The sequence below is a fragment of the Lytechinus variegatus genome, chromosome 1, assembly GCF_018143015.1.
Source record: "Lytechinus variegatus isolate NC3 chromosome 1, Lvar_3.0, whole genome shotgun sequence".
Classification (NCBI taxonomy): domain Eukaryota; kingdom Metazoa; phylum Echinodermata; class Echinoidea; order Temnopleuroida; family Toxopneustidae; genus Lytechinus; species Lytechinus variegatus.
Window position 1 is genome coordinate 34,862,069 of NC_054740.1, and position 26,576 is coordinate 34,888,644.

Below are 26,576 nucleotides of genomic sequence, written 5' to 3' on the forward strand. Positions count from 1 at the left end.
TTGATTTTTTTCAACGTTATCCAACATTTTCTTTCCAAAAAAAAAAATCAGAAAAGAGCACTATTATCTTTCGAAAGCGATTCCGCTTTCATGTATCGCGGAGATCAAAGGCATTTCGTAATTTCCCGCCATGTCCTAGTCTTGAATATTATTTTTCGGATTATAGTTATCTGAGCTCGTTTCGAGAAATTAATAAGTCGGGTCGTCTGACCGATTTGGGAGTAACATGGCATTCTGACAAATTATGAATAAGCAAAGAATGGAATAGTGCTTAGTGAAGCTAAATGCCTTCACGACCATGGAGCCAAGAATGTAACGTTAGACTGCAACCAAGGGAATGGACTTAAATGTTTGGAATCTCTGAGATTGAAGATCAAGATATTTCATTATTTTTCTTTGTCTCTCGAGGGGCATTTTTAAAACAAATATTTGGAGACAATCGTGAGCTAAATTGTTTTCAGTCTCACATAACAACGCATTTCTGAAGACTAGCATATACAATAGTTAAATTAATCATTCACTGCATCAAATTTTCATAATTGCGTACACCAATAGTCGTATCTTTATTGGAGAACGATCGATTTCATTTTTACATGAGTATGATGAGTTTTGGAGTAAACAGATGTCATTAAGAGATAATGGAAATTTAATGTATATTTTATAGACTCAAGTGTGGCGCTTATTGCAGAATATGTTTTAAACTTTTTTATGATTTCATATTACTCTCTCTGTCAATATCTCATTATCTGGATAGGTAATAGCCAAGTGTAGCTATGATTACGACACAATCCACCGATGAGTTTGGCGCCATTTTTGAGAAGCACAAAGGCACCAATTATTTAACATGTTTTAAAAGTCTCCATCGGTTTTACTTTATAGTGTTCATAAATAACGCCGTCTATAACAATAATTGCATTTTAGTTTCAATATATTACACCAAGGGAGAACAATGCCAACAATCATGCGTAATTATGATTATTTTGAATTCTCATATATTTTATTATAAGGCACACATATTCTGTTGCTTTGTGTTTTGTACATCTTATACATAATTATCTTGGGTCAGATGCATGAGGCCAAACTGAAATATCAGGCAGGTACAATAATGCGCCTCTTCGTCGTTAAAGAAGGTCATTAATCCTTGATCGCAATTATGGTGTACTTTTCATAGCGATCGGGTGTAAAGAGTATGGAGCAGCAAATCATATGCAGTTCGGCAACTGTTATTAGCATCATTAATTATCTTTGTTCTCCATGCAAGCAGTTGATGGCCTCATTTCATTTAGTGGCATATGCTTCTCTATCACTTTCTTTTGAGACCCCCTCTTCAGTTAGGCACATAAATCCACTCACAATCCGATGGCATTTTCCAATTATGAGAACAATTCTGCCGGCTTCCACGGCTCATAATTGAACATGACCTCTACGGCTTGGACTCCATAAATCACTGATTTATCGGTACATCGCAAGGAGAATGATTGTTGTGCTCCCGTTTCACCTGTGTTAGGTATATTTCGATTCGTGACTTTTTTTTTCAGAGCACTGGCGGATTGGGATGTTCAATGAGAGGGATGGACAAAGAATATTAGGGTGCTGGTAGATGACTTATGCCCAACAAATGAAAAATGCAAAAGGTTGCACCAAGGTGGGGCGAAGTGGGTCTCTAGGATGCTGCATTCGCTATATTTAAAATTGAATCAAGAAGAACAGAGGTTAACTGATTTTTTCTGAAATGAAATCTTAATCCATCTAAAGAAAAAATGAGAGAGAGAGGGAGAGAGTCAGGGACTTGATATTTTTTTCATCATTATGCCAAAGGATTTCGATGGGTCTGAAAGAAATTAAGAATTGACCAGCAAACTATGTGGATAAGATATCCAATACATATTTACTTCAAAGGGAAAATATTTCTCAATTCCGTTGCACGTCGTGATGAATATTTGTCAGTGAGGAAAAAAAATCACAAAGGCACACCGCGTTTGCTTTGAGAAAATGAAATGACCAAACATCCCTTTGGCGACACTTCTGGAGGACAAGTACATCTTGAGCACTGTGGCGTATAGCATGTATCGCCTAATCATGAGGGATGGGGTTCGATTGAAGTATTAACTAGTATACCACTATGGCTGTCAAAGTGTGGATTAGGTAATCTACAAACTAATTTCGGGTCTAGATATCAAGAGAAATTTCCCGCTTTGAAATTTTCTGGTCATTTCATTTTCAATTATTTTTGTTCTTTAAATCAAGTGCTTTTGTTTTTTACGATGTTCAAAATTCCCCACCAACGTTTTCGATTTGCATTAACATCACTTTCCCTATTTTTAACGGAATAAACTTATTGTTCTCCTGGGGTTCTACCAATGTCGATCCCTCTGTGGTAGATTTCGGGCATATGATAATAATAATAAATCCTTCATCGTCATAAGTATTATCTAGGCATGCTCGGGGTTCGCGATAAGGGCATGTGCCCCCATACCTATACACCACCGCTCAATCGACGGGGTATACCCCCGCAAAAAAAGCGACCGAATGGGGAAGAGCCAAGCCTCCTCTATTTACATTTCAGCTCGTCCAACCTGAAGCCGAGGGCCCGTTCCTTTCATTTGCGACTAAAAATATTTATGTTGCCCGATTTGCTACAGTATTGACAGTATCGAATTTCAAACCTGAAGCCAAGTTTTCAATCGAAGTGCATGATTTTGAGTGTGAAAATTGTGTGTGTGTGTGTGGGGGGGGGGGGGCGGTTACTAGTTAACAAGAAAATGCACAAAGACGTAGTGGGGGAGTTTTCTCATATCCATATAGTCTTACATAAACTTGATTCAATCACATGCTCGTAAATTTGCAAAGTGATACATTCATTCTATGAGAACTAATTATAAATCAATATATTCATTTTCATTCATTAAACCGGTTTGCCATATTATAGTGACATCAATTAATGGAGATAGAGGGGTGGGGTGGTAGTTTGTTTATACCATGTTCAAGCAAATCCGAACATAAATGTTTTAGAAGTGTGATTCTATTTTTGATTTGGTTTTTTTTTTCTTAATCGTGATTGTGTATGTAAACTCTACTCAATTTAAGGAAAGTAGCGATTTAATTCTTGATCTGGCAAAATCCACGTGATATGCCTTTGATACCATGAATAGGCTCTCGTCAGACAAATTATGCTTTACAGGGGGTAGCATCTCTCATATACTTTTTGACTGCGCCTAGTTCCCATGTGGCGCCACAGTAATGCTTTTAAGCTCTCTGATTGGCTGTCGAAGTGGCACTATCCTTTATTACCTTGATAAAATATTCATTAGCGGCGGAAGTGCACATCACCCATAATCGCAAAGATGTCTTTTGATGCGACCTTACATCTCATGCTGGCTCGGTGAAATTAGTATATTGCTGTTTTTTTTGTTCCTGTTGGATGTATTACAGCTACCATCATGCTTGGTATACAATTTAATATTATTAACAGTATCATTATTGTCACGTGTGCGTTTACGTTATTGTCGATGTTTTTCAGCTAATGGGTCGTTTATAGATTAATTCCACAGCCGCCATTTTATAATGGGCTAGATCAAAGGCCAGTACATGAAAGGATGAATGTCGTTATTGATCTGCTAATTGCACCCTATAAAGGCAGAACATTAATGACTGCGATTTTATTGACAAATGTAACAAATCCCTGTACTTCAGATTGGCAACACCGGTATTCAATCTCCCCTCAATTTTCTTCCAAAGAAAATCGTTAAATCTACATGGTAATGCGCATAGAAGCTAGAGGTTGCCAATACTATCGGCGCAGTGCTTGAGGATTTGAATCCATATCCACATATTTGCTACTCTCCATCCAGGTGAGGTCAATGGATATAGGCCAACCTGGTGATATAATAATGTTTACAATTTAGTTGTAGTTCGTGGATATTTGTAATTTAAGGCGGAAAAATCCCATTGTATCTGGAGAATGTGACAATTTTGTCGGGACTGCTGGTTTCACATTATTTATACTCGGATTACTCTATGGCCCGTATTCTGAAGTTAAGTTAAACCCTGGTTTAAAGTTGTGGGTTAACTATATATGAAGAGCCAATTGGGACACAAATCCATAACAGTACACATTCAGTGTATTAACTCATGCGCCTCTCAAATTGTTAATACTTGTCTGGGAATGATACAACTGCGATACAACTTCGTCCCTAATCTCATGACCATGAAATCTAGCGTTAAACCTCAAAATAAAAGGAGGAATATTGTTATTGATATCGTCACCAATCGTCCTTTTTTCTTTCATTTCGTCTTTTAACCTCTATTTGCAGGATGTGGTAATGAAAGGAATACCCAAATCATTAGTTCAGGACTGACGACCAGACACTAAAGAACGAACATTACGGGGATAAACATCTATACAGAAAGGTAATCTCATGCGTAGACTAGGGTGAAAATAAACACCGATCAACAAATCATTAAAGAACTTTCATTGTACTTTTTTGAAGTTCTTACTTTAAATTACAGATACCCTCATGCACAATCGAGTTAAAATCATTGACTCAACAATATTACACATACCTCATTGAATATTCCATATGATACCTCCTTGAATACACCAAATAAACCAGTCATGAGGGAAAATAATATAAACCATTTCATTGATATAAAAAGTATAAAATGAAGGCCAGAAAGGTTTGAAATTAATGAATCATTAGACAAGTCCTTGTTGAAAAGATCTATAACATCTCTTTAAAAAGGTTCCTGAGATTCCCGCGCATGCTTGTAAACACCAATGTCAGTTTTTGGCGCCAGATCATTCGTGAGATCCTTCAGAGAACGGAACCAGTCCTCTCCATCTGATCTCTATCGTCTGCTCTTAAATGTTTGTTCAGAATACTGCACACCATTGGACATTAAATCATGTTAGGTATTCAATGGGATAAGGATGCCCATGGACTTGAAATTAGATTTATCTGTTATTCAGTTATAAGACCTTGCCGGAAATTGACGGAGTTGTTTTTAGTGTAGTAAAGTAATGTTCGTTAAGGCTATATAAGCCTTTATTCATATTCTGCATGTTTTCTTGCTCGTTTAACCAATTTGAATGTTCGCATGACCATTTAAGCTACGTTATCACAGAACAAGTTTAATAAATTTTACACATATTATCATGTCCGATATTTCACATAGGCTATTGTCAATACTACCATTTACTATGTTGAAATATGTCGTGAGATGAAATTTATGATCATCTTTGTATTTGCCGAAACAAAGACAGATCATAAGTTGTCCATAATATTTAATAGTGATTAACACAATATTGTCTGTAATTCCAAATTGAGATTTTCATCATATGTAAAAAAAAAAGATCAGCTTAGAGTCACACGGCCATGACAGTGGTTTAAAGTTACAAAATGATCTTGTTTAGACACTAATGTTTTTCCCCCAAAGTTGTGGATCATTCCTTCTAAGTTTCCATGGTTACCATTATAGAGATATAGTTTTTTTTTCTCTATTTGGACATGTCAGTGGGTGATTTAGTTTATATCGAATCCATGAAGATACTGTGTTTCATTTTAGATTTTGTGTGCAGATATAGGGGAAGCCAAACTTTTGTCTTCCCTCCCAAAACAAACAGAAAATGGACGGTTGAGATGCTCTAATCACCTCAATAAAAGTGAGTCAATATCATCATCGAACCGCACATACTCCAACGAAAGTCATACATCTCCACCGGGGAATTTCCTGCTAAGGAGACGGTCAGGGTTTCGTTTGCTCAGTGATTGTGCGAGGCTGTTAGATCATGGTTTAATAACAGTGCCATCAATCAAAGGGCGTGTGTTTCAGAGATCCAAAAGGATGCCCTCCGCTTTTTCCCGCCCAAAATGATGATGCAGGAATACCGGACAGCATCTGTTTGCAGAGAGTCGTGATACATTGTACGTAAATTTGATAGGTGTATTTACTTTGTAAAATGCACAGTGCATTATGTATACACTGATGTATACGGTACAGTACAAAAAGGAGAAGGTTGGCGACATTATCTTAGTTAGCGAATAGTTGTCATTCATTCATGATATCAAATTACAACTGTATTTTGGTGATCTTAACTATACATGCAAATCTCAAGGAAACCATTGTATGGTTGAAAATTGATGTATTGTCATGTGACCCTCTTGGAACATCGTAGGCCAAACTTTAGGACGACATAAATCATTAGGGTATAATATAATGGGGTAAATTCAATCAAGGGGTATTCTACAGTAGTTTACCTCTTTGGAATAAATATTCCTGATTTTGTTTTATACATTAACATAATCAATCTAATCGTATTTCAGTCCAGGATTTCAATCAAGACAAGTGCTGGTGCAACCCTCCCATTGACATCATTCGATTTCTAGCCATTTCAAAACGAATGGATGACGTTACTTTGTAAAGTTCACAATTTTCAGATCAATACAACTTGTAATATAGGACGAGACAAGGTAGTAATTACACCCATTTCAGCTCTCTTAATCTTTGTCATGATGTCAATGCAGAGACACATTTCGAACTTTAATAATACCATAATCCACCCCAGGTATATGCTGGCAAATAAATCAGTCAATCAAGACTTCGACGGACCTACCAATCGATCCCTGGACCCCCTTATCAAACTATGTATAAGACCCTAAATGGGCTATCATGAGTCCCTCATTGTAACATTGCTGTGAAGAGTTTGTGTAGAGCGCCATTCATGCGACGGGTATTTTGTTTCGAGCCAGGAAGAAAAGAGGATAGACCCTTTCCCACCGATCAATACCCGTAGGCTAGATCTGAAGTCACGGCTGAAGAGCTTGCTAATGATAATGTAGCCAAGTGGATCGATAAATGAGTATGCGGTACTGTATACCCCCAGACTCGCTTTAGGGACTTTGTATCTTATGAGTGGGACTACTATGATTACAATGGGTCGCGTTGCTTTGATCGAGTTTCAGAGGTTGTTTGGTTTCGAATGGTAGATGTAGCCTCGGCAGTTGTTTTTAAGGATTGAATGTGGATATACCTGTAGTTGTACCATGTATATCAATGAGATGGTGGTCAGGTAGTAGGCGGAGCTGAAAGTTGTTTGAACTTGTACTAACTGAAAGTGATATATTTTGAACTAGGAAGGAAGTAAATGCATCAGATTGTGGAATACTAAAGAGTCACAGGTATGTATGAAGTATGGTTTCTGTTAACATAGTATATGTGCATGATAATCCATAATGTATGGATGCGGTTTGATAAAGGATGACGGCACAATGATGTCATTCAATGTTGAAAAATAGAGAGTTAGAATAGAAGTATAATTGTAACCAATAGTAATAGTCGTAAAAATACTAGTGGAGCAAGAAGCATTTCCAATTTAATGGTTATCATTAATATAAGTTGGAGTAGTAGTAGTGGTAAAAGTATTATATTGTAAATGTTGTAGTAGTAGTACCAGTAGAAGTGGTGGTAGTAGTAGTAGTGCATGTAGTAGTGGTGGTAGCATAGTAGTAGTCGTATTAGTAGAAGAAGAATTAGTAGTAGTACATATACACTTATTAACACTTCATTTTTTTACAGTGTAGTAAGAGTGTATATGTTTGGTATGAGTTAGAGGGGTAGTGGTAAGCGTGGATGTGAATGTGATTGTCATGCTCAGGAAAATGTGATATTTCAATTTGATACATTAAAGAACCCTAGATTCGCAAACAAACTTGTCATTTCCAAGTATAAATCATGAAATTACATGATTTAGGGTATGACTTATTACCATGTAATAGCTTAGCACCGCAGGGCACACCTTATTACGCAGCTATCTACCGAAGACGTACTACACTTTTAATACATTTTTGAGAAGTACCCTCAACCTGTCAATTCCCTTACACGTCCTAATTAGTGACAAGATCCGACAGATTTCACACAAGCACAGTTGGGTATTGTCCACCCCCTTGCTCCTATTTTGTGGAAATTCTTAACGAGTATCATTTCAGCAAGCTGTCAAAAATGAATTTCTCTCATTAGAATGTGCACATCAGGGGGTAGTCGTCCCGTAAAATGTAACCCGTTATATGTCGTCCTCCTTATTTAATGGATATTTTATTCAAAATGACAATTCATTGCGTTTCATCGAATGTTTCCTAAATACGTGTTCGTTATTTTTAAAAAGATTATTCAAATTGTCATCAATAATTGTTCAGAAATGTATTGACTTATCATGTAGAAGGCATATTGCGACACCGCTCATGTTACTCTTTGAAACGGATTGAAACTTTAAAAACTTCGCATATTAGTACACTGAGCGTTATCTCCATTAAATTGATGATTGACTTACTCATCTGTGTGGATATAATTTACTCAAATTCGATTATGTTTATTAGTTATTGAAATTCGTCATCATGTTGTCCTCGAAATCTATTTGGAGAAATCAAGCACAAATTATACTTTCCATTTTTGTCATGTTAATGTTGTTTTATTCTTTTCAATTATCTTGTTTTCGGGCGACATAGAATATTTTTTAACATCGACGTTAAAAATTTGCTGTCTACATTAGATGGCAGATTGATTCAACTGTATAACCGTGTAGGATACAGAATTGTCAAATACATTCTTGCCTTCGTTCCATTGAGTGTACTTGTTATTTCTTGGGACTAGATAGAACACCACAGAATTACCGGCACCACGCTGGTCTTTTGACGAAACGCATCAGCCCCCTTTTCCTCTGAATAAATCTTGATGGTCTCGATATTTCTGGAAAATGGGTGGGCCAGATGACAAAGGTCTAGAATCGATTGGATTAAGGAAGGTGAGAGAAATGATAAGTGTTGTGTTAGCCAGACTTGACCAGGTGTGGGTTCCGGTATAGACGACGCCCATGATGCATGCATTTATGTTTCATGGACAAGTGTCCTGTCCCTACACACTAAGAAATAGGGGATCAAATTTGAACCCTCCGACATGTCCGGGTTGGTACAATAGCTGCACCCAAAGGGGTGCTCATGAGTGTAATTATGCTCATTTGAGGGTGCATTTAGCTATGTTAAGTACCCTATAGGGTGCGAAATTGAACAATGTGATAAAGGTTCAAATTTGAACCCTTTTTAATGTCAAGTACTATGCACCTTAACAGGTTCATATTTGCACCTTTTAGGGTGCAAGCGAGCATTTCTTGGTGCATTTAATGATAAAAAGGTGAATTTTTTACCTTTTGCCACTTAGGGTGCAAGATTACACCCCTAAAGATTGGTACAAGTGCTTCATTAGGGTTCAAACATTTCTTAGTGTGTACGCTCCTCGACGTGATTGAATTCATGTTGTAACTAAGTCTATTGCAGTGATATGATATCATTTCCCTTTTTGTGGCAGTTGTGTACTTCACCATTCCAACAATAAGTATTCAGTATTAGTCACTTCCCATTCGATTTTCTTTTGATTTGAAATGATTTGTCAACTGATAACGACTCCTATCAACTTATCTGAGCACAATGCACTCTTGTTGAAAAAAAGACGCCACGGCAGATTACAATGTATTGACGCTGTGGTAGTATAATCAATTCACTCTTATCATATTCCATGGTAGTTTGCGCGTTTCAATAAGTCAATCAAATTAATGTACAGTGTTTTTTTTTACATTCAATCATGTAATCACATAGGCCTATCAAGAAGGCAGCTAAGGATGTACCTGCATCTTCTTCTTACATGATGAATATGCACGTCAAATTATTTACTTAAAATAAGTAAAGATTATTATTACATATCTGACGATATCGTCATGACGGGATAAATAAGATGATTAACAAATTCAAAGATAATATGTATTAATATCCAACAATTAGTCAATTAATTTATTATGCTTTTATTACCATAATGCTGTACCTAACATGTTCAGATGCCAAATCTAACTATGGATGCATTTTCATCTACATATACGAAACCCATGGCATGCATGGTCTCATACTTTACTGCATGAGAATACCTTTGATCTACGTTCTTTATCTGCTCTTCTTTTGTCATGAGCGTATTTGTGAGAAAACTTCACACCTTCAAACCCAAAAGTCTTCACCCTAAAATGCTGTTTGTGATCTCCCATTGTGATCCTGATATACCTACCCCAAGTTTCTATAGCGAAAGGAGACGGAGTAAGAAGGGATAATCGCAATAAAACTGATTTCTTTACCCCCGAATAATCTATCGGCTTGAAAGTATTGGTTCGGACCCAGTAGGTGGAAAATAACTTGGTTCAGAGGAGACACCATTCCCTTTTGTCTGGGAGAATAATTGTTACGGTTTCTCCCCCACCACAGAAGACATTGTATCTGTTTGAGCTTCGCTGTCGTGACGATTTGAAAAGTTCAGAGCCTGTCGAGTGTATGTGCTTCAGGTTTAATAAAAGTGGAAGCATAACTCTAGTGGATAATTGCCTGCATTTAGGGAAGGAAGAAAGACGGCCACACAAACTTTCAAGTGTTATTGGAATGACTTATTCAAGAAATAAACCCACTGCAATTACGAAAGTAAACGATCTCTTTCAACCTCTGCTTGAAAATTGGGGAACCACTTGCGATGAAGCTACTTCAGGCTTTCCCCCGAAGCATCATTTTAAGTAATGTCTGTTGTAGGGACTTACGACAATAACTGAGAGTATGGATCTCAATAGCATTTGAAAGAATTCTTCCCGATACCCTGTATGACATGAAATGGCAATTTTAATTTTTCGGTAATCATAGTTTTCATTTTTTACCACTTTATTTTGATAGTCATATGTATAAACATTAAAGTTTAAACTTAACGTACTATTGATTTATTCCCTTTCCCCGAGATTAAAACCTACAGATGTATAAAGCTAAGTAGTATGAAACTTAATGATGTTTGTCAGGTGTGGATGATACATGTTTTAAAATTTAGATCGAATCACTTCGTTTTAATCACTTCACTTCGGGTACTCTTCAAAGTGATGCCGCTGCAACCACAAGTTCCAGTAGACAATATCGTTTCCATGTAGCTTCTTGTATACCATAGTTTCACGGTATCACAATCCTGGTTGGGTCGTCTGCTTTCACAAGGCGACACATTTTACGCGCCAATCAATTAGCAAAAATTAGCATTGTTCTGATTCATGAGTGTGTATGGAATATTTCCTGTGTGTGTATTATGGAAGACTGAGGCCTTTAGAAAAAAAAAGACACAATATATTGTTTTCTATACGAACGCCGTCTCCTGCTGTGGCGACACCTTCTATTTTCATGGTGGTCGACTGGTTTCGAAACGCGAATGCTCTGCGTGCGCCGTCGGGTTCTGTTGGCGAGTGTGTTAAGTCGGTGACCGTGCGAAAATTGGTAAGGATCAAATCATAATTTGTGCGGTTTCTGATTTCACGATCTCCTAATTTGATAGAATAACCCGAAGTATGTCTAAAATCATAATCATAGAGGCATGTGCGTTCCAGTCATAATCGACAAAATCAGCACTGTGGTGGTTATTCAGTATCATTATAGATTTTTTAGTACAACGCATCCTCGCATGGGAAAAGATTGGGAGATGGTGTGTTAGAAGACTACTTTGGCAAGATTATGGATATGTGATTCGTTGTGAAAAGTGTAGAAACACGTCTAGACCGTTGTTTTCGTCACCATGGTCATGCACTGTAGGTAAGTAAGTTACTTCCTTGTTCCATGTAACTTGTTTGACAGATGTGTGTGCGAGAGCTCCTCATTTCGTATTAAGATGACATTCTCTATTAATACCAGTCTTTCCAGGTAAAAAAATCTTGATAATGCTCATTACGTATCTTATAGAGATGGAACCAAATGGTATACGCCAGATGATAGGGCCTATATATCCAGGGGATCGCAAGTTATGTCAGCTATCCCGATTTTACCAAATATTACTTATTCATTTCAACATTTTAAAGGATAATTTGCATAAGAACGAAGTTCAACGAAACCGTCCGATTACCAATAAAATCCCCCCGTTTTGAAATGTTTTCCCATGTCATTCGAAATTCAGCCTGAATGTAGTCTGTGGTTTACCGTTATGCAGGAAACCGTAAACCGTGAATGTGACGGTATTCTGTTGACTTTTTTGATGTTCTGGAACATTTTGCGAAAAACAAATTTACTTTGTCTCGTGACGAAACAAATTGTTTTTAAATTTAGTTAATTTTAATTCTGTCATCCTTCTTATAATCCTTAATATGATAATACACTATCACTCATCGACTAGGAATGTCTAAAACAAAACATTCCGCATCTGGACCTGGCATTTCCCACAAATTTACAAAACTTTTAAACTTGAGATATAAACAAGTGGATTTGCTGTTTTTAAACCACGTAGGTGGTTTGGTTGTTTTCCCCATACAACGTCTTTGTGTTCTGTTATATGGGGATACGATTTCGTATAAATAATGAGATTTGCTTGTAATCTCCTAAATTTATTATTTGAAATGAAGAAAATTGACTCTACACCCACACCATTATTATCAGACACGCAACCACCGGTACATCCACATTCGTTGTCTAATCCATGAGCTAGGATCGCATCATCATCACAGCCGTAATGTCTTTTATTCCAGAGTTGTGATTGGCACGAGGTTGAATGAATGTGAAATATTTTATGAAGATTCCCACCGGTAGCTGCAGATTTGATGTTGTCATCAGTCATGCTCATTCTTGTGAGGTCTTCACATGAAGCTTGTGTATGCATCGAATACCTGATAGCTACAGAACATTTGAACTTCAAGACGAAAGTAGAATGGTCATGAGTTATCGGTTAAGGGGTGCGACAGATCCAGGGATATAATGAGCTGTGGAATGTAATAATGTGACGAGGCGTGAGTAGCAACACGACTGTTGATTGCCCCCGTCTCGGGGCTTACTCTTTATCATGTTTATGGTTAGGAAATAAGTTTGCCAAAAAGTGAACCAAACATAACTGGTGTTAAAGGATAGAGTCGACAATCGTTATACCTTTTCTACATTAAGAGCAGTGAAAGTATTGAACCCAGAACAGCATTGGCGGGGACCAGGATGTTGACTGGAGACGTTGTCCCGTGGCGCAGGAACATGATAAAATGGAGGAGAAATACACCATCGTCATCTTTATCATCATCCTAACATGATAAATATTCTTGTTGTTCTAGTGATCAGCGTGTTTATGGTATAACACGACAAATCGCTAGTACATAAGGTTTGGTTATATTGCATAAAATTTTGGCGGTTTGTTGATGAAAAATCACGTTTTTTTTCTTCAAAATCTATGAAGAAAGACATTAAAGTGTTTAGTCTAGTAATATGTTTAACCATCTTTTACTATGCTTATTGAAGAAAACAAATGTTTAAATTTTTTTCGCGTCATCAAACCACCAACATGCCATAGTTTGCTAAACTTGTAGACCAGTCTTCCGATAATTTTAATACATATTTCCTGGACACTGTTCTCGCATCCCCCTTATTTAAGTCAAGTATAGAATAATTTCGGTAGTGATACGACAATGACCTCATCGCAATGTTGGTAGCATCATCTCAGTAACTTCTTCTGCTCCTAGGAAAATCTTAGTGAATTTGAAAGATTTTTCTCATCTTCCTGGACGCCAAATCTGGGAGTAGGTCCAGGATTATTTGAAGATGCCCGGGTTTGTGAGGGCTTTGTGACTTTTCCATGAGTATAACATTTTCACAGGAATATATTACTTTCGAAACCACTTGCACCTTGTCCCCTCAATCTTTTGTCAGTTAAATGGAATAGAAGGGATGTAGGAGTTGACTCTGTTAACTGTTTCAGAATTATTATTTTATGCTTCAGAAAGGAAAGGTAAAACATATTTTTTTCTATAGATGCTTCTTTCGCGCATTTTCGTCACCCCTGAATTGCGTACTTACCCATGTCGACCCCTAGATCAATCTCTGAATATTTAAAGAGTGCAAAGATCGTGTCTGGAAGTCGTTTTGAGATCATGATCCCTTCATAATGTCTCCTCAATTGAAAACAAGTCTTCGTCTCTGCCAACCGATGAAGAGCATTATAAAACGGATGATGAGTGACGCTGTCTGTTGGTTGCTCTGATTGTATAAACCCTTGTTGAGTCTCGTTTATCGACAATGCTCTTGACCGGGTAAACCTTGAAGAAACAGATCTTTCTAAACCATCCCGTAACGTTCAGTGCAGTCTTGAAGATTAAAATTAGGGTACTATTGGTCTATGTTATGTTTTTAAAGACACAAAATATCAATTTTCCAAGGGCGGTGATCTGAAAATGCGTATTGTGGTTGCTGGTCGCGAGATCAACGAATGGGTAAGGGGTATTTTTTTTTTTTCGATATTTACATTTGGAAGAACCTTTATTCGTATACACTTAATATCGTCATCGTCATCATTTCATGTTGATGTGATATATTCTTTTAAATTGTCTGTTCTCAGCGCCTGTATGTGCGCTCTATTACATACAACCTGACAAATTCCAAAAGACGAGGCTGAAATCACTCATTTTTTTCATTTATGAGTATAACGCTGATTGAATTTTGAATTTTCTCATTAAAATGATAAGCATAATTGTCCGTGCATTTTGCCGAAAAGTTGATTGAATTAAATTTGAATACACTTTATTCCCTGCATAATTCCATGCATATGCTCTCCATAAATCGATCAACTTTTCTGAGTAGCTTTTGAGAACGACCTGAAACACACATGGTTTGGATGTTTTCATTTTCAATTATTAACTAATCAAATAAGCCCACGGTTGTACAATCATATAGTCATATATCTCATTTAGAACCGGTCATTGACTATCGTTGTTGGTTATGGTCTATGCTTTGTAATCGCAAAGAATTCTAAACAAGTTCAGAATACTTACATGTCATCATCATAATCAAAATGTGATTACCCCCATCAACTGTACAGGTATTGAACGTAGGGCAACCCAGCCATGTGCTGCAGTGACTTGTCTGACCCCCATGGCGTGGTGCACTGATGACAGTCAACATGGGCGTAACAAGATCGAGCCTTAATTCCAATATGGGGGAGGGGTGACGGGGCAGGCTAGGATGGGCGTTGTTTTAGAAATGGGGGTGATTGATCAAATGCCTGTCAAAGTTGTGTAGACAAAATTGTGAACTGTTGATTAAATATGATGTTTGAGTTATTCTCCATTTACGATTTGCATTGTATTCGGACCATCATTAGCGTTTTTTTTTTATTTTGGTAGGGGCATGTCTCCTGTTCGGAAAGTAAATATAAGTATGGTCTCATGGCATAAGTGCTGTAAATGCATAAACGTCTGTTATAACACCGGGGATGATGGTAACGAGTAGGATGACGAGAGTCCATATACGACCCTGCCATCTTTTTTAAAAACCACCAGATTTCAACTTTCGAATTCATTGGTAATCGAAATTTTAACTAAAAAATTCACTTATATGTCGGAGTTTGTCCAATTAATGCTTTCTCTCAATATTTTATGGACAGAAAGTGGTCGAAATGTTATGAACTTACTTTTTCTTGTCCACTTTTAGCACGGGACCGTTTTGGGTGGGGGAGGATCTTTTACTTATACAATAACAGAACAGTGCAGCGGAAGGGTTTTAAACGAAAGAATCCCCACCCTGTCCGTCTACAGAGGTAGAACTTAGATAAAACACTATTATGTTGTAATTATTTTAATATGTAATAATCACACATCACATAATCAAACACCATCAATCAACAACATTCACACTATGTTATTAATTAATGTAAATCATAATACTCAATAAAATAAACTAACATACTCATTATATAAAGGATATATGTTCCTTTAATTCTAAACTAAATCAACATTATATACATGATATTTACAGTTATAAAAATGCTGTAACTCCTAGTTACATAATTACTTGAACAAGTATGAACATATAGTTCAAATTATACTTAAAATTTACTTAACTGGACATAACTTTAAAACAGTTGTTAAACAACTACTGATAGTAAGACTAACATAATGACATTGAGGGTCTCAGTGCAGAAATACATAGAATGTAGAAGCTGTTCATGGTCAGACGACCAGTGACCTGAGAATCAGGAAAAAGAAGAAGTTACATGATAGTAACTTTATGGTGGATGTTTCCTCTCCATCTCGAAAGTTGTGTATCAATTTAATCAAAACATGATTAAATATTTCTAATATTAAATATCAAACTTCATCTCAAATATTTTTATATCAACTAGGATTAGTAAATGGTTTTACAATAACATAATATCAAATCAATAATGAAATGGAATGGTTTAGCACAATGATATTCAGAAAAGTCTTTAATCAGATACATTAGAGTCCGCACAGTATTAACGCGGCAAGATAGGGAACTCAGCCTATCTGCTTGACCAGAATAATACCGTTTAGTTGTTTTGGATTCGCGACTTGCTTAAAATTTGTAATTCGCAAAGTTCAAAAGGCTCAACTATAAAACTCGCACCATGCTCGCGCTGCTAGACAATCATAAATAACAAGTGCTTTACCATGAACAATAATCGTAGATGGTTAGTAACAATTATAAGAAATTCAAACATTCAATAAGAAGTAGATTATAGAATAGTATCTATCATCAGATATATCAAACTAAACTTTAAAATATTATTCAATCGAAGATTGATAATAAGTCAAATGTGTAAAAGACAATTTTGGAAAAGTAACTTAACATTCAAAAATAAATCTATAAGATCAGTTATTAAATAATCTTATAAACTGAGATATGGAAGGATGACTTCGGATCTTACCTGAGAATCAGGAAAAAGAAGAAGTTACATGATAGTAACTTTATGGTGGATGTTTCCTCTCCATCTCGAAAGTTGTGAAGAGGATGTCTCCAGAACTTCTATATAAAGGTATTTTCGATGATACCATTATTTTGGGGAAGGGGTGTGTATATTTATGACTGATAATACTTTTTGATCCTAAGTCATCTCTTTTAACACACAAAAAAAACAGTAAACAATAATTGCTGACCCCTTTAGGGTAGCAGAGATGGAAGAGCCCATCAACTTTTCCCCAAAATACTACTACGTCATTCATGACATTCACGTCATTATTTTCTGGGAATAAGGACCAGCTGACCCTTACTCACCCTACCAAGAACTGACCATTGGTTCTCTCTTTCGCTCACTCTCTCTCAGTATGTACAAAAGGTCATGCAAGTCATCTCACTCTCTCCTCTCTCACTCTGACCATCTCGTTCAATATCCCTACCATGCCTACAAAGGGGGGGGGGGATGTTACAAGGGTTTTATCCTTTTCACTACATATAATATATGTAGCACCAAAAGGGTGCTACATTTTCTTGTCCACTCACAATTCTTCTGGTTTTACTGTTAACCATGTTTACAACTGAACTCCAGTCTTATTTTCCGCGGCCTAGAGTCGCAGAACGTGGAGCGGTAATACATGTATAGGAAGAGGGGGCACTTCTCGTCCAGCCCCCTTCACCCTTTTAAAGTAAGGCCGCCCTTATGCCCGTAAATATAGACGACAAACTTGATCTTTTGACATCAACCGGTAACGTGGTGTAACACCGAGGGAGTCTAAGCATGTCTGCACGTTGTATGGTAAGCAAGACACGGGTCCAAATGTTTATCCACGACTGACACATGAATAATATTAGCCCCATATATCAAATGTATTCATTCTTATGAGATGGAGTGTGTCTTAATAGATCGACGAACATCATGAGTATCTTATAAATTTTCGTTAAGCATTTATTGATACATCATGCACTCTTGAATTTATTCAGCATGTTCAGTCATCGCGATTATCACGGTAAGGTCTGTGGTGATTCGAAAACACTATCGTGATTCATGTGCTTGTTGTAGGCCTAATAGAATAGGCAAAACATAATCAGCAACAACTAAAACAACATATAAACTTACTCTGATAAACCTTCTCTTACAGGCCGTAATTTTATAGTCTTCTGGTAATTGAAAGGTCCCTGATTCTAGTCGATTTGCCCCAATTTTTTTTTTTTTTTGATCTGGGGACCGTTTCACGAAAGGACTTGTAAGATTTTTTATCCGACAAGTATACTGTTTCATCCAGCAGTTATCATGGTAACAGTGCCTCTTAGACAATCATAATCAAGGAAAGTTGTCAGACCCGACAATTTGTCTGACGAGAATGTTGATGAAATGATCCTAGAATTCTTGACAAAACGATCAGAAGTTTACAAGAATATTTCCTTTGTTTTGTTGTCAGTTTCAAACCTGACTTTCCAAGTTCGATGTGATTAAGTTTGTTTTTAGAGTGTTTGAAAATATTTTGCATCATCTGTTTAGAAAAAAAATTATTTGAGGGAAACAAACTGAGGGCGAAGTGTCACGACAACGGCCCATCTAAAGCGGAGTGACTTGATATAAATCTAAATGATATATCTTTCATATAAAATGAGATAGATATACGTCTTGGACTGTAGGGGATATATAGTTTCTAAGTGTTGACATGTTTGGAGTTCTTGTCCTGTGATCAAGACATCGACGTCAAGGTGATAGCGATACTGACAGGTACATCATCGTGGTGTCGTAAGACATGAGGGGAGGGGCACATTTAATTTACGAAGCAGATCTCCATGCAGGAGAGTCAAATCGAGAGGAAGCATATCTAATTTCCAACAGTTTTAAGAAGCTAAACAAAATCAACAACAAAAAGAATGAAATGCTGCTGTGTCACTATCCAAACTATTGTTCCAATGCCCCCACCCCCCTTTGGACAAACTAGGAACCACGTCACTATATTTTAAGTGTTCGCTGCGTGATATATGTCGATGTTATCGAAATTCAATCCACACTTGAGAGAAGGTGAATATTTTCACTTTTCTAGTATCTTTATAAAATATGAAAGGTGTCAGCGGGACTTGTCGAAGAACTTGGGTCAAAACTGTCAAGTGCGTTGTAGTTTTTTTTTACCGGGTTGGTATGTGATCTGCACTGATTAGGTTGAAAGCAAATTGCTTGGGAATCGCGTGACGCTTGCCCGAAGCGACAACAGCTTTGATTGTGCCCTTTTCTCCAAATTGAAATTTCATTTTCTTTCTTTATTGCTCAATTATCGAGTTTTTATTACAGGGTTGTCGAAGTAATGAAAGTTTAATGGGGTCGTAATGATCGAAAATGTGAAAATGATGGCGATGATTTATAAATAAATTAGACCGTGAAGTTATTGGCGTCTCGGCTGTTGTTAGCTAAAAACTAATGCTTGATGATCATTGTCTGCAATTTCACTATAGGATCAAAACTTGTTCTCCCAGTACCAAGTCCCTATAGTATAGGTGCAAGGAAATAAGAAAACTCTTCGTACGGACAGAATAAAATGAAAGAATAATTTATTTTTGGTAACTGAAATTGGTATTGAATCTGGTTAATTCATTCCATCTGACTACAAAGAGAGTGTATGGATGCTTGCCAATAGGTAATCAGAGGACTAGCGGTTTGGCGTCCTTTCGCTGGACCTGAGGGTTCTAGGTTCTAACTCATCGACTTGGTCCGAATCCAGGTCATTTTTGTGAGATTACCGGTGATGCTATGGCTAGTGTAGGATCTGTAGGAGATGCTGCTGATGAGGATTGATATAACCATACCTAAATATTTTATCAGTTTCCATAATCAATATACACTTATTACCACGTCTATTGTTTCTTCATTTTATTGCAGAATGATGAGAAGAAATCAAACGGTCTTTGAAATCACCGCCGATCTCGATAGCCAATCCAGCTGATGACGAAATATCCCTTCGATGATCACGGTCAGGAAAATGATGAAAGAGCAACCATGGGTCACCCTCGACGTCATTGCCTTCATCGTATTAGCAGGTAACGATTGTCGAAGTCATTGGCCTATTGTTAGGACAAGAAGTATTGTTGGGAGGGGCAGGAAAGGTTAAAATCAAGAATTGAAAAAAATTATAAGCTTGAAGGTAAAGTTCTCCTTCAATTTAGGTAGTTATTAACACAAAAACACAGAAAATGTGAGGAAAGTTCAACAAAGGTTTTATGAAATGTATTATTTAATCTGACAAACCACCTAAGAAGTCACCGGCGTCAACGTCGGAAATTATAAGGGACGACATTTCAGCGCTTGGCAAGAGCGACGTGTTCCCTATACGCCACTATTTGGAGTGTATGACTACTCTGAAAACAAACATGACAAATGACTAAGTAATGAACAATGATTTTAACGAGGAAATGAATATTTGGTGACAACAACCGAATATGATGTTTCACACAAAATAAGAATAAAAGAATTAGCCTTAAGAAATGCCGACAAAACTTGTAGAGAGGTATTAATTTATTATCCAACTTTTTTATTAATCTATCTGTGCTTTCACTTAGTTTCTGTTTTTTTTTTGCTCTTGTTAATGAATATGACATAATTGCTTGCGAAATCATTCATCTTGAAAAGGAAAATAAGACTCCTCAATTGAAATTAATTAAACCATCGCGAAATTCAAGCTGATAATAATAATGATATTAATAATAACAATGATGATGATAATAACATGGGATTGGTAATGCGCCAAATCCACTCTGCAGAGTGCCCAAGGCGCGTTAAAAGGATGAAAAGAGAGACAAAAGTACATAATTATACAATGATAAATTAAGGAACTGATAAGTTATAGAGTTAAGTGTATCAGTAGCAATAAAAATTAAGTTAAGGATTATTAATTGCTTCAGGGGAGGAAATCTGACCAAGGACATGCCACATCGGGTCCATGGTATTACCAAGCATAATTTTCTAACTGATTATATAAGATGCATTAATATCACGCAAATACGCTCATCACATCAACATGCATGCTAACAGGTTAACACGTGCGATCTGATATGTGTCTCAATTCTTCAGTCTATGCTATAGTCCCTTATCACTTAGATAATTAGGTATTCAAATATTAAATAGGTGACCTCATCTTAATCTGTAAATATTGACATCGCTTTGAAATACGTGCTTAGGCATGCAATACAAGATAGACAAGTGGTATAAGTCTGTTCGTGTATTAAGCTGCTAATTGATTTATTTGATAACAAGGCATAATTTACATTTGGAAACCGGAATGACGATTACAATTAGACGGAATTACACATTATTTTGCGCACAAAGTGGCCAACTTAATTGGGTTTTAATTAACCCGAGTACATGAAATCATTCATAAAGAATACTCTCAACAGATTGTATTATTGACATTGTCATGATTGTATGCTAACTTGATAATACTCTTATTTAATGAAGTTTTTTTTTTCGTGTTTTTTACAAATGCAGTCGACATTACGATTGGTATGAATAAATGTTATGGACTGCCATCTGACATGTCTGAAGAGTAGTATAAGAAAAATATGTCTATCAACATGATCAAACCATGTTACAGTAGTGGCATAATCATGATTAGGCCTATGTGGTCCCTGTCAAGCTGGGTATCGCTATTATGCCTGGGGTGTTATATTTTTAATCAATATAAAATGTGAATGATCAGGATTATTATAGGGGCCTGTGAGGATGGTTGATAGTCGTACCAAGGATGTGTTTGAAGCCTCTTGTTCGTACGAGTTATCGTCATCTTTTTAATGTCGACGTGTTCCTACCAAATTCATTTGATCTCTTTGACTCTCATGGTCTTAATTGTCGAACGATTAAGGAACTCGTGCCACCCTGTACCCCCTTCAGCTTTGTCACTTTATTTTAGGAAATGGGTAAATTAAATGTAGCATGTTTTGAAACGGAAGGTATGAAGCCTGCGTGTGCACTCCATAGCCATCTTACAAGACCGTACAAAAATCAATTTCTGATTTGTTTTGACAATGCAATTAATCAAAATCTGGAGGGGATGCCAACGCCACGATGGTTCCCGGTGCCGTGTCGTATTTTCCCTGGAATGTTTTGTGTCGGGGACCAGCGAAAATCGTCAGAGAAATATAACCCATCCTTGTTTATCTGATATCATCAGCCGATTTTGACGGGGGTGATGTAGCCCTGTGAGGTGTGTTCAGATACGAGGTATCACACACACGTATTTTAATGAAAATAAATATAGAAATAAAGTATCAAATTATCATGAGGTGAAATAGACTTCTTACCGCATGAGTTTAAGTTTAATCATTCTTTTTCCAGAATGTACGCAGTAAAAACCAAATCATGCAATGCAGCCTGGTTTATGACGTGAACTTTCGGTTCTCTGATAGTTTTAAAAGTTTGAATCTAAATAAGAACGTTTAATCACTAAACAATGAATATTAGAACATTTGACACTTTGTATATTATTTAAAATACCCGATCAGGTCATATAGTAAATCGGATTGTAAGAATCATTTTACTTCGTCTAATGGCATTATACTTGTTTTGCATATTATTCAAGTACGCCAAACAATAAAACTACGCAAAGAACATGAAGAATGGTTTCAAACATGATTTTTAGAACCACAAAGATGAATATGTGAAGATGCTTCATTATTCGTGATTTCTATAAATTTCATCAGCTCAATGAGGAATACAGACCATTTTTTTTCAATGGGGTTTCCAGTGTTATGGAATAGAATATATTGGCGGTTGTCATAGTAATGTCTTGAGATGTTATTTGTAAGATAGTGGGTAATAAAACTTCTATTTTGAGTATCATTATAAGATTCGATCAGAAATATGGCAAACATTATGACATCTCAGACAACATATGACATTACATCTATATATTACAGATAGAATTTTATACTGATATAATTGAATAAAGATTTAATAAACTGTATGTGAGTAAGGTTATGATTATTTTGATTTACACCAAACCATATTACGTTGAGATGATCCAGTGAATGATGCTTATGAACACGGGGGATGATAGTGATGACACTCCCATGGTTCATGTTTTTACAGTAGTCATGATAGGCGTCTGTCCCGGTAGAGTTATGACACGCAAACATACCTCTTCTAACATTCCTCCATCGTCAGTATAGACAGGTATATTGGGTTATTAGGAAAGGACGGGGATGGGGGGGGGGGGTCAGCATTGCAATCATCTCTTCGACAAAAAAATCTTTAAAATACCCGAATAAGTTTTAAAATGTTTTAAAAGAAAATGAGAATCGTTATATAGGCAAAGGTAAGGCATAGTCACCGTGACACTGACGTACGGATGTTTTTTTTTTATTATTAATATTCACACACAGAGAGAAATGTATCATTGTATTGTATCTTTGAAAAACAAAATTTTAAAAATTTTCTGGAATATCAGCCCAATGTAATTATCGCATACAAGAATAAACAATACAAGTAATGTAATTGCTTTGCTCTCTCGTAAATTCCCAATAAAAATCTAATGCATTATTGAAATCGCTTTTCCTCAAAAATATTTGTCTTACTTCATCAATGGAAAAGGGATCTAGAGAAGACGATATCCTCTTATATAGCAATTTCCTTTGTCTTGGCATCTGCCAATTTATTGAATATATAGAGTTTGAATGTTATATTGCTAATACTCATATATCATTTTATTCATCCTTTTTTTTTTAACTCCAACGGTGACGATACTACACAATATAATACAACTGATGAATATAGATCATTTTTTTGCGTTCACGATTCTAAAATACCACGTTTTTATGATGGGGTGTAAACAAAAATTTATTTGAAAAATGAATTGTTCTGAGTAGTAGTTGCATCATCAGGCAAGAGCTCCTTGGCATCCTGAAGTCTCTCATCCCGTTGCGCTTCCAACATTATACCACAATTCTCTCGATCGACACACCTTTTCCCGCTTCTCTTGCTGTATCGATCCTGTAAGGAAATATTGAACTTTGGGTTTAATGGATTCCCATCTCATTTTTTCTTCCCTAATCCTGCAATTTCTCCCACACACGGAGTTCACCGTGCAAAGTAGTGTTCCTGTCTCGAACTTCACCCGTCTCTCCTTTCAACATTCTATCCCCCTAAGCCATTGCCTAAAAATCCCTTTCGTCCTTTTCAATCATCCGGGTTCCCCCATTTTTGTGTGGATTTGAACTTGAAGGGGTAGCAGGGGGGGGGGAGGTGCATTCACACCCAGCAATTCTTCCTTCAAAGAACGAATACTGAATAGTTATGTAGGGAAATTTCATATATCGATTTACGATGCACCTACGATTCAGATCGCTGAACATGAACCCAAACAGGAGTGACCTTCTGAGAATGTGCTTGGTAAAAAAAATGGAATAATGCGTCGATTTAGTACATTGGTGAATTGAACAGCATATTGCAAGGTTGTTGGTGAGCACTGATCACCAGAGATAATCAAGTATAATAATTTCCTTCTTCTGTTCTATTGTAATATCAGAGGAACATTGATCATGAACGACAATCCTTTCATTAATGATGCTATTGGTTTCTAAATCCGGGACTCAAATGAAGCGTTCACACTTTGGCTGCATGAGACACTGGAAACACGTCCTTTCGTTAAACTGTTGTATTCAAATAACATAAATATAGTGTATACACTATTTCTGAGAAGGTATTTTTCATAATTTCGATTAAAAATATTCTCGATATTCTCTTTTATAATTTGGGATCGACTTGTGTGATGTTTGACAATCCGTAATCCCTGAACCACGTAATCATCCAATAGCAAATGTGTCTTGCAGAATTCCTTGTTACAGCATTACCAAACAGTTGGTGTCGGGAAGTTTGTGCACTAGTATATCATTGATCAACGCCATAGCCTTTTGTCATACACACTTTCCCACTACAAAAATATCAGTCATTTTTTTAGATTGGTAGTGGAAATGCACCTGGACCCCCTTCACCTGTAATCCAGGAAGGATCGATAATGAATTGACCACGGGTTCAAGGGATCGTGATCCCAAACAACACGAACTGGATTTAGGTTCTTTGCGGCGAGTCAGATCGCATGTCGGACTCTGGATTAATCTAACAACATAGTTCTTGCATGGAATCGTGACACAATTCGCTGGTTTGTTCACGAACCTGAGGTCGTATTGATGGTAGGGGAACTTGCGGAGAAAAATAGTCCTACTTGTGGCTCTTGATAATAAGTGTCATATGAAATCACATGGGACTTCCATGATGTCTAATCGACGGTCATGGTACAAATTTATGTCGTCATTTTCTATATACAGTATGTTCGGTTTGACAAAAGTTCCTAAAAAATGAATTGAAAATACAACTTATTGAACCTTTCTAATTATTTCCATCATTTGCAACATTTGTTAACATTTTTTGTTGATGAACTGTATAATCTCTAGAATTAAAACAATATTGAGTTTTTTTTCAATAAATATCTGAAATCTATTGAATTTCTCATTTCATTCTTTATTCTTTTCCATGCAGTCTTACAATTGGTCAGTGGCCAGTTCAGCCTCCAGGCTCCAATCAATCATGTTGCTCTTTCTGCGAACGTCCGAGTGTCCTTCACCATGTCAGAAATAGGACTGTCTTATCCTCCGAACATCCTACTGATTGACCTAAGTAACGATGCATTGAGGAAGAGTAAGTCTGTTCAATTGTCCCTCACCGGGGATGTAACATTCGAGTGCAGCTTCTTTGATCATGCAGGGACTTTTCAATTTCGGATGCAATCTACAAAGAACACTAGTGAAATCTTAGCATATAGTAACATCATGAACGTAGCCTGGCCCGATGTTGAGATTAGCGTTCCCACTGATCTTGTTGCATCAACAAGAGAGTTCCAGGTAGCAGCTGTAGTGACTTCAAATCTGTGCCAGAATATGAGACATAACCGCTATGTCATGGACATGCTGTTGGTGTATCATGGAAAAAGTCTGGCATCGAATGTGCAGGACGCCATTCCAGATGGTCACGGTGTGGTAGCGGACTCGTTTCCTGTTGGTGAATTCACTCTGAATAACGTCATCACTGTGGACTTCGGGTGTCGTTCTGCGGATCGTGCCGGGATCTACACGGTGATTCTGCAATCCGATTTCAACCAGGAAACCGTCGCAAGAAGCAGTGTGTTTGCAGTGACGCCAAATGAAAATTACGGGGTGAGCGTGTCGACGGTAGGAATCTACCCGAATTGTTCTGGAGCCGGCCGAGTGCAGCCGATCATCGTTCGGGTCACCCAACCACCTTGTGCCAGCGATGACGACACCGTAAGAGTCCTTGGTCAGACGGAAACATTCTCCTACACACCCTCTCCATCTAGCCTCGTACATATAATGGAGAAACGCATTTATAATCCAGATGATAGCTTACAGTTTTTCTGCAGTGACTTCAGTGAGATCTACTCAGGTTTCTGCTTTCATTATGTGAGCATAGCAAGGTCAGGCGCGGTTGATGACCAAGCATCGGTCTGCATACCTCTAGAATATGAAGGTACAAATCTATGGTAGATATTAAACTTTATTCACCTATGAATTTCATTGAAGTTGTTAGAATTTATTGAAGCTTGAAAGATTCAGGCTCTGGACTCAATTTCTAGTGTACAATACGACCATGGCAGTGTCAGTGTCTGTCTTTCTTACAGTCTCACTTCGAGATTTTGAAATATGTCTTGTTTCTTCCCAGTGGGTACAAATATACCAAATTATCTTTAAAAAGGAGTTTAATTGATGAAACGCTCTACTTTTCGTGCCACAATTTTAAAT

General features: G+C 37.0%; 1 protein-coding gene across 3 annotated transcripts in view; it reads left to right on the forward strand.

The window, feature by feature from the left end:
- LOC121412452 overlaps window positions 1-26,576 on the forward strand; it is a 73,973-nt gene that overhangs the window by 39,267 nt on the left and 8,130 nt on the right. For 2 of the 3 annotated variants that reach the window (XM_041605271.1, XM_041605266.1), the window contains 3 exons: window positions 4,314-4,410; window positions 19,654-19,811; window positions 25,300-26,304. In XM_041605271.1, coding sequence (XP_041461205.1) covers window positions 19,736-19,811; window positions 25,300-26,304 — 1,081 coding nt within the window. In that variant the 5' untranslated portion in view covers window positions 4,314-4,410; window positions 19,654-19,735. Of the gene's footprint in view, window positions 1-4,313; window positions 4,411-6,553; window positions 7,179-19,653; window positions 19,812-25,299; window positions 26,305-26,576 lie in introns of those variants that run through there. The other variant, XM_041605278.1, reaches the window with a different exon arrangement.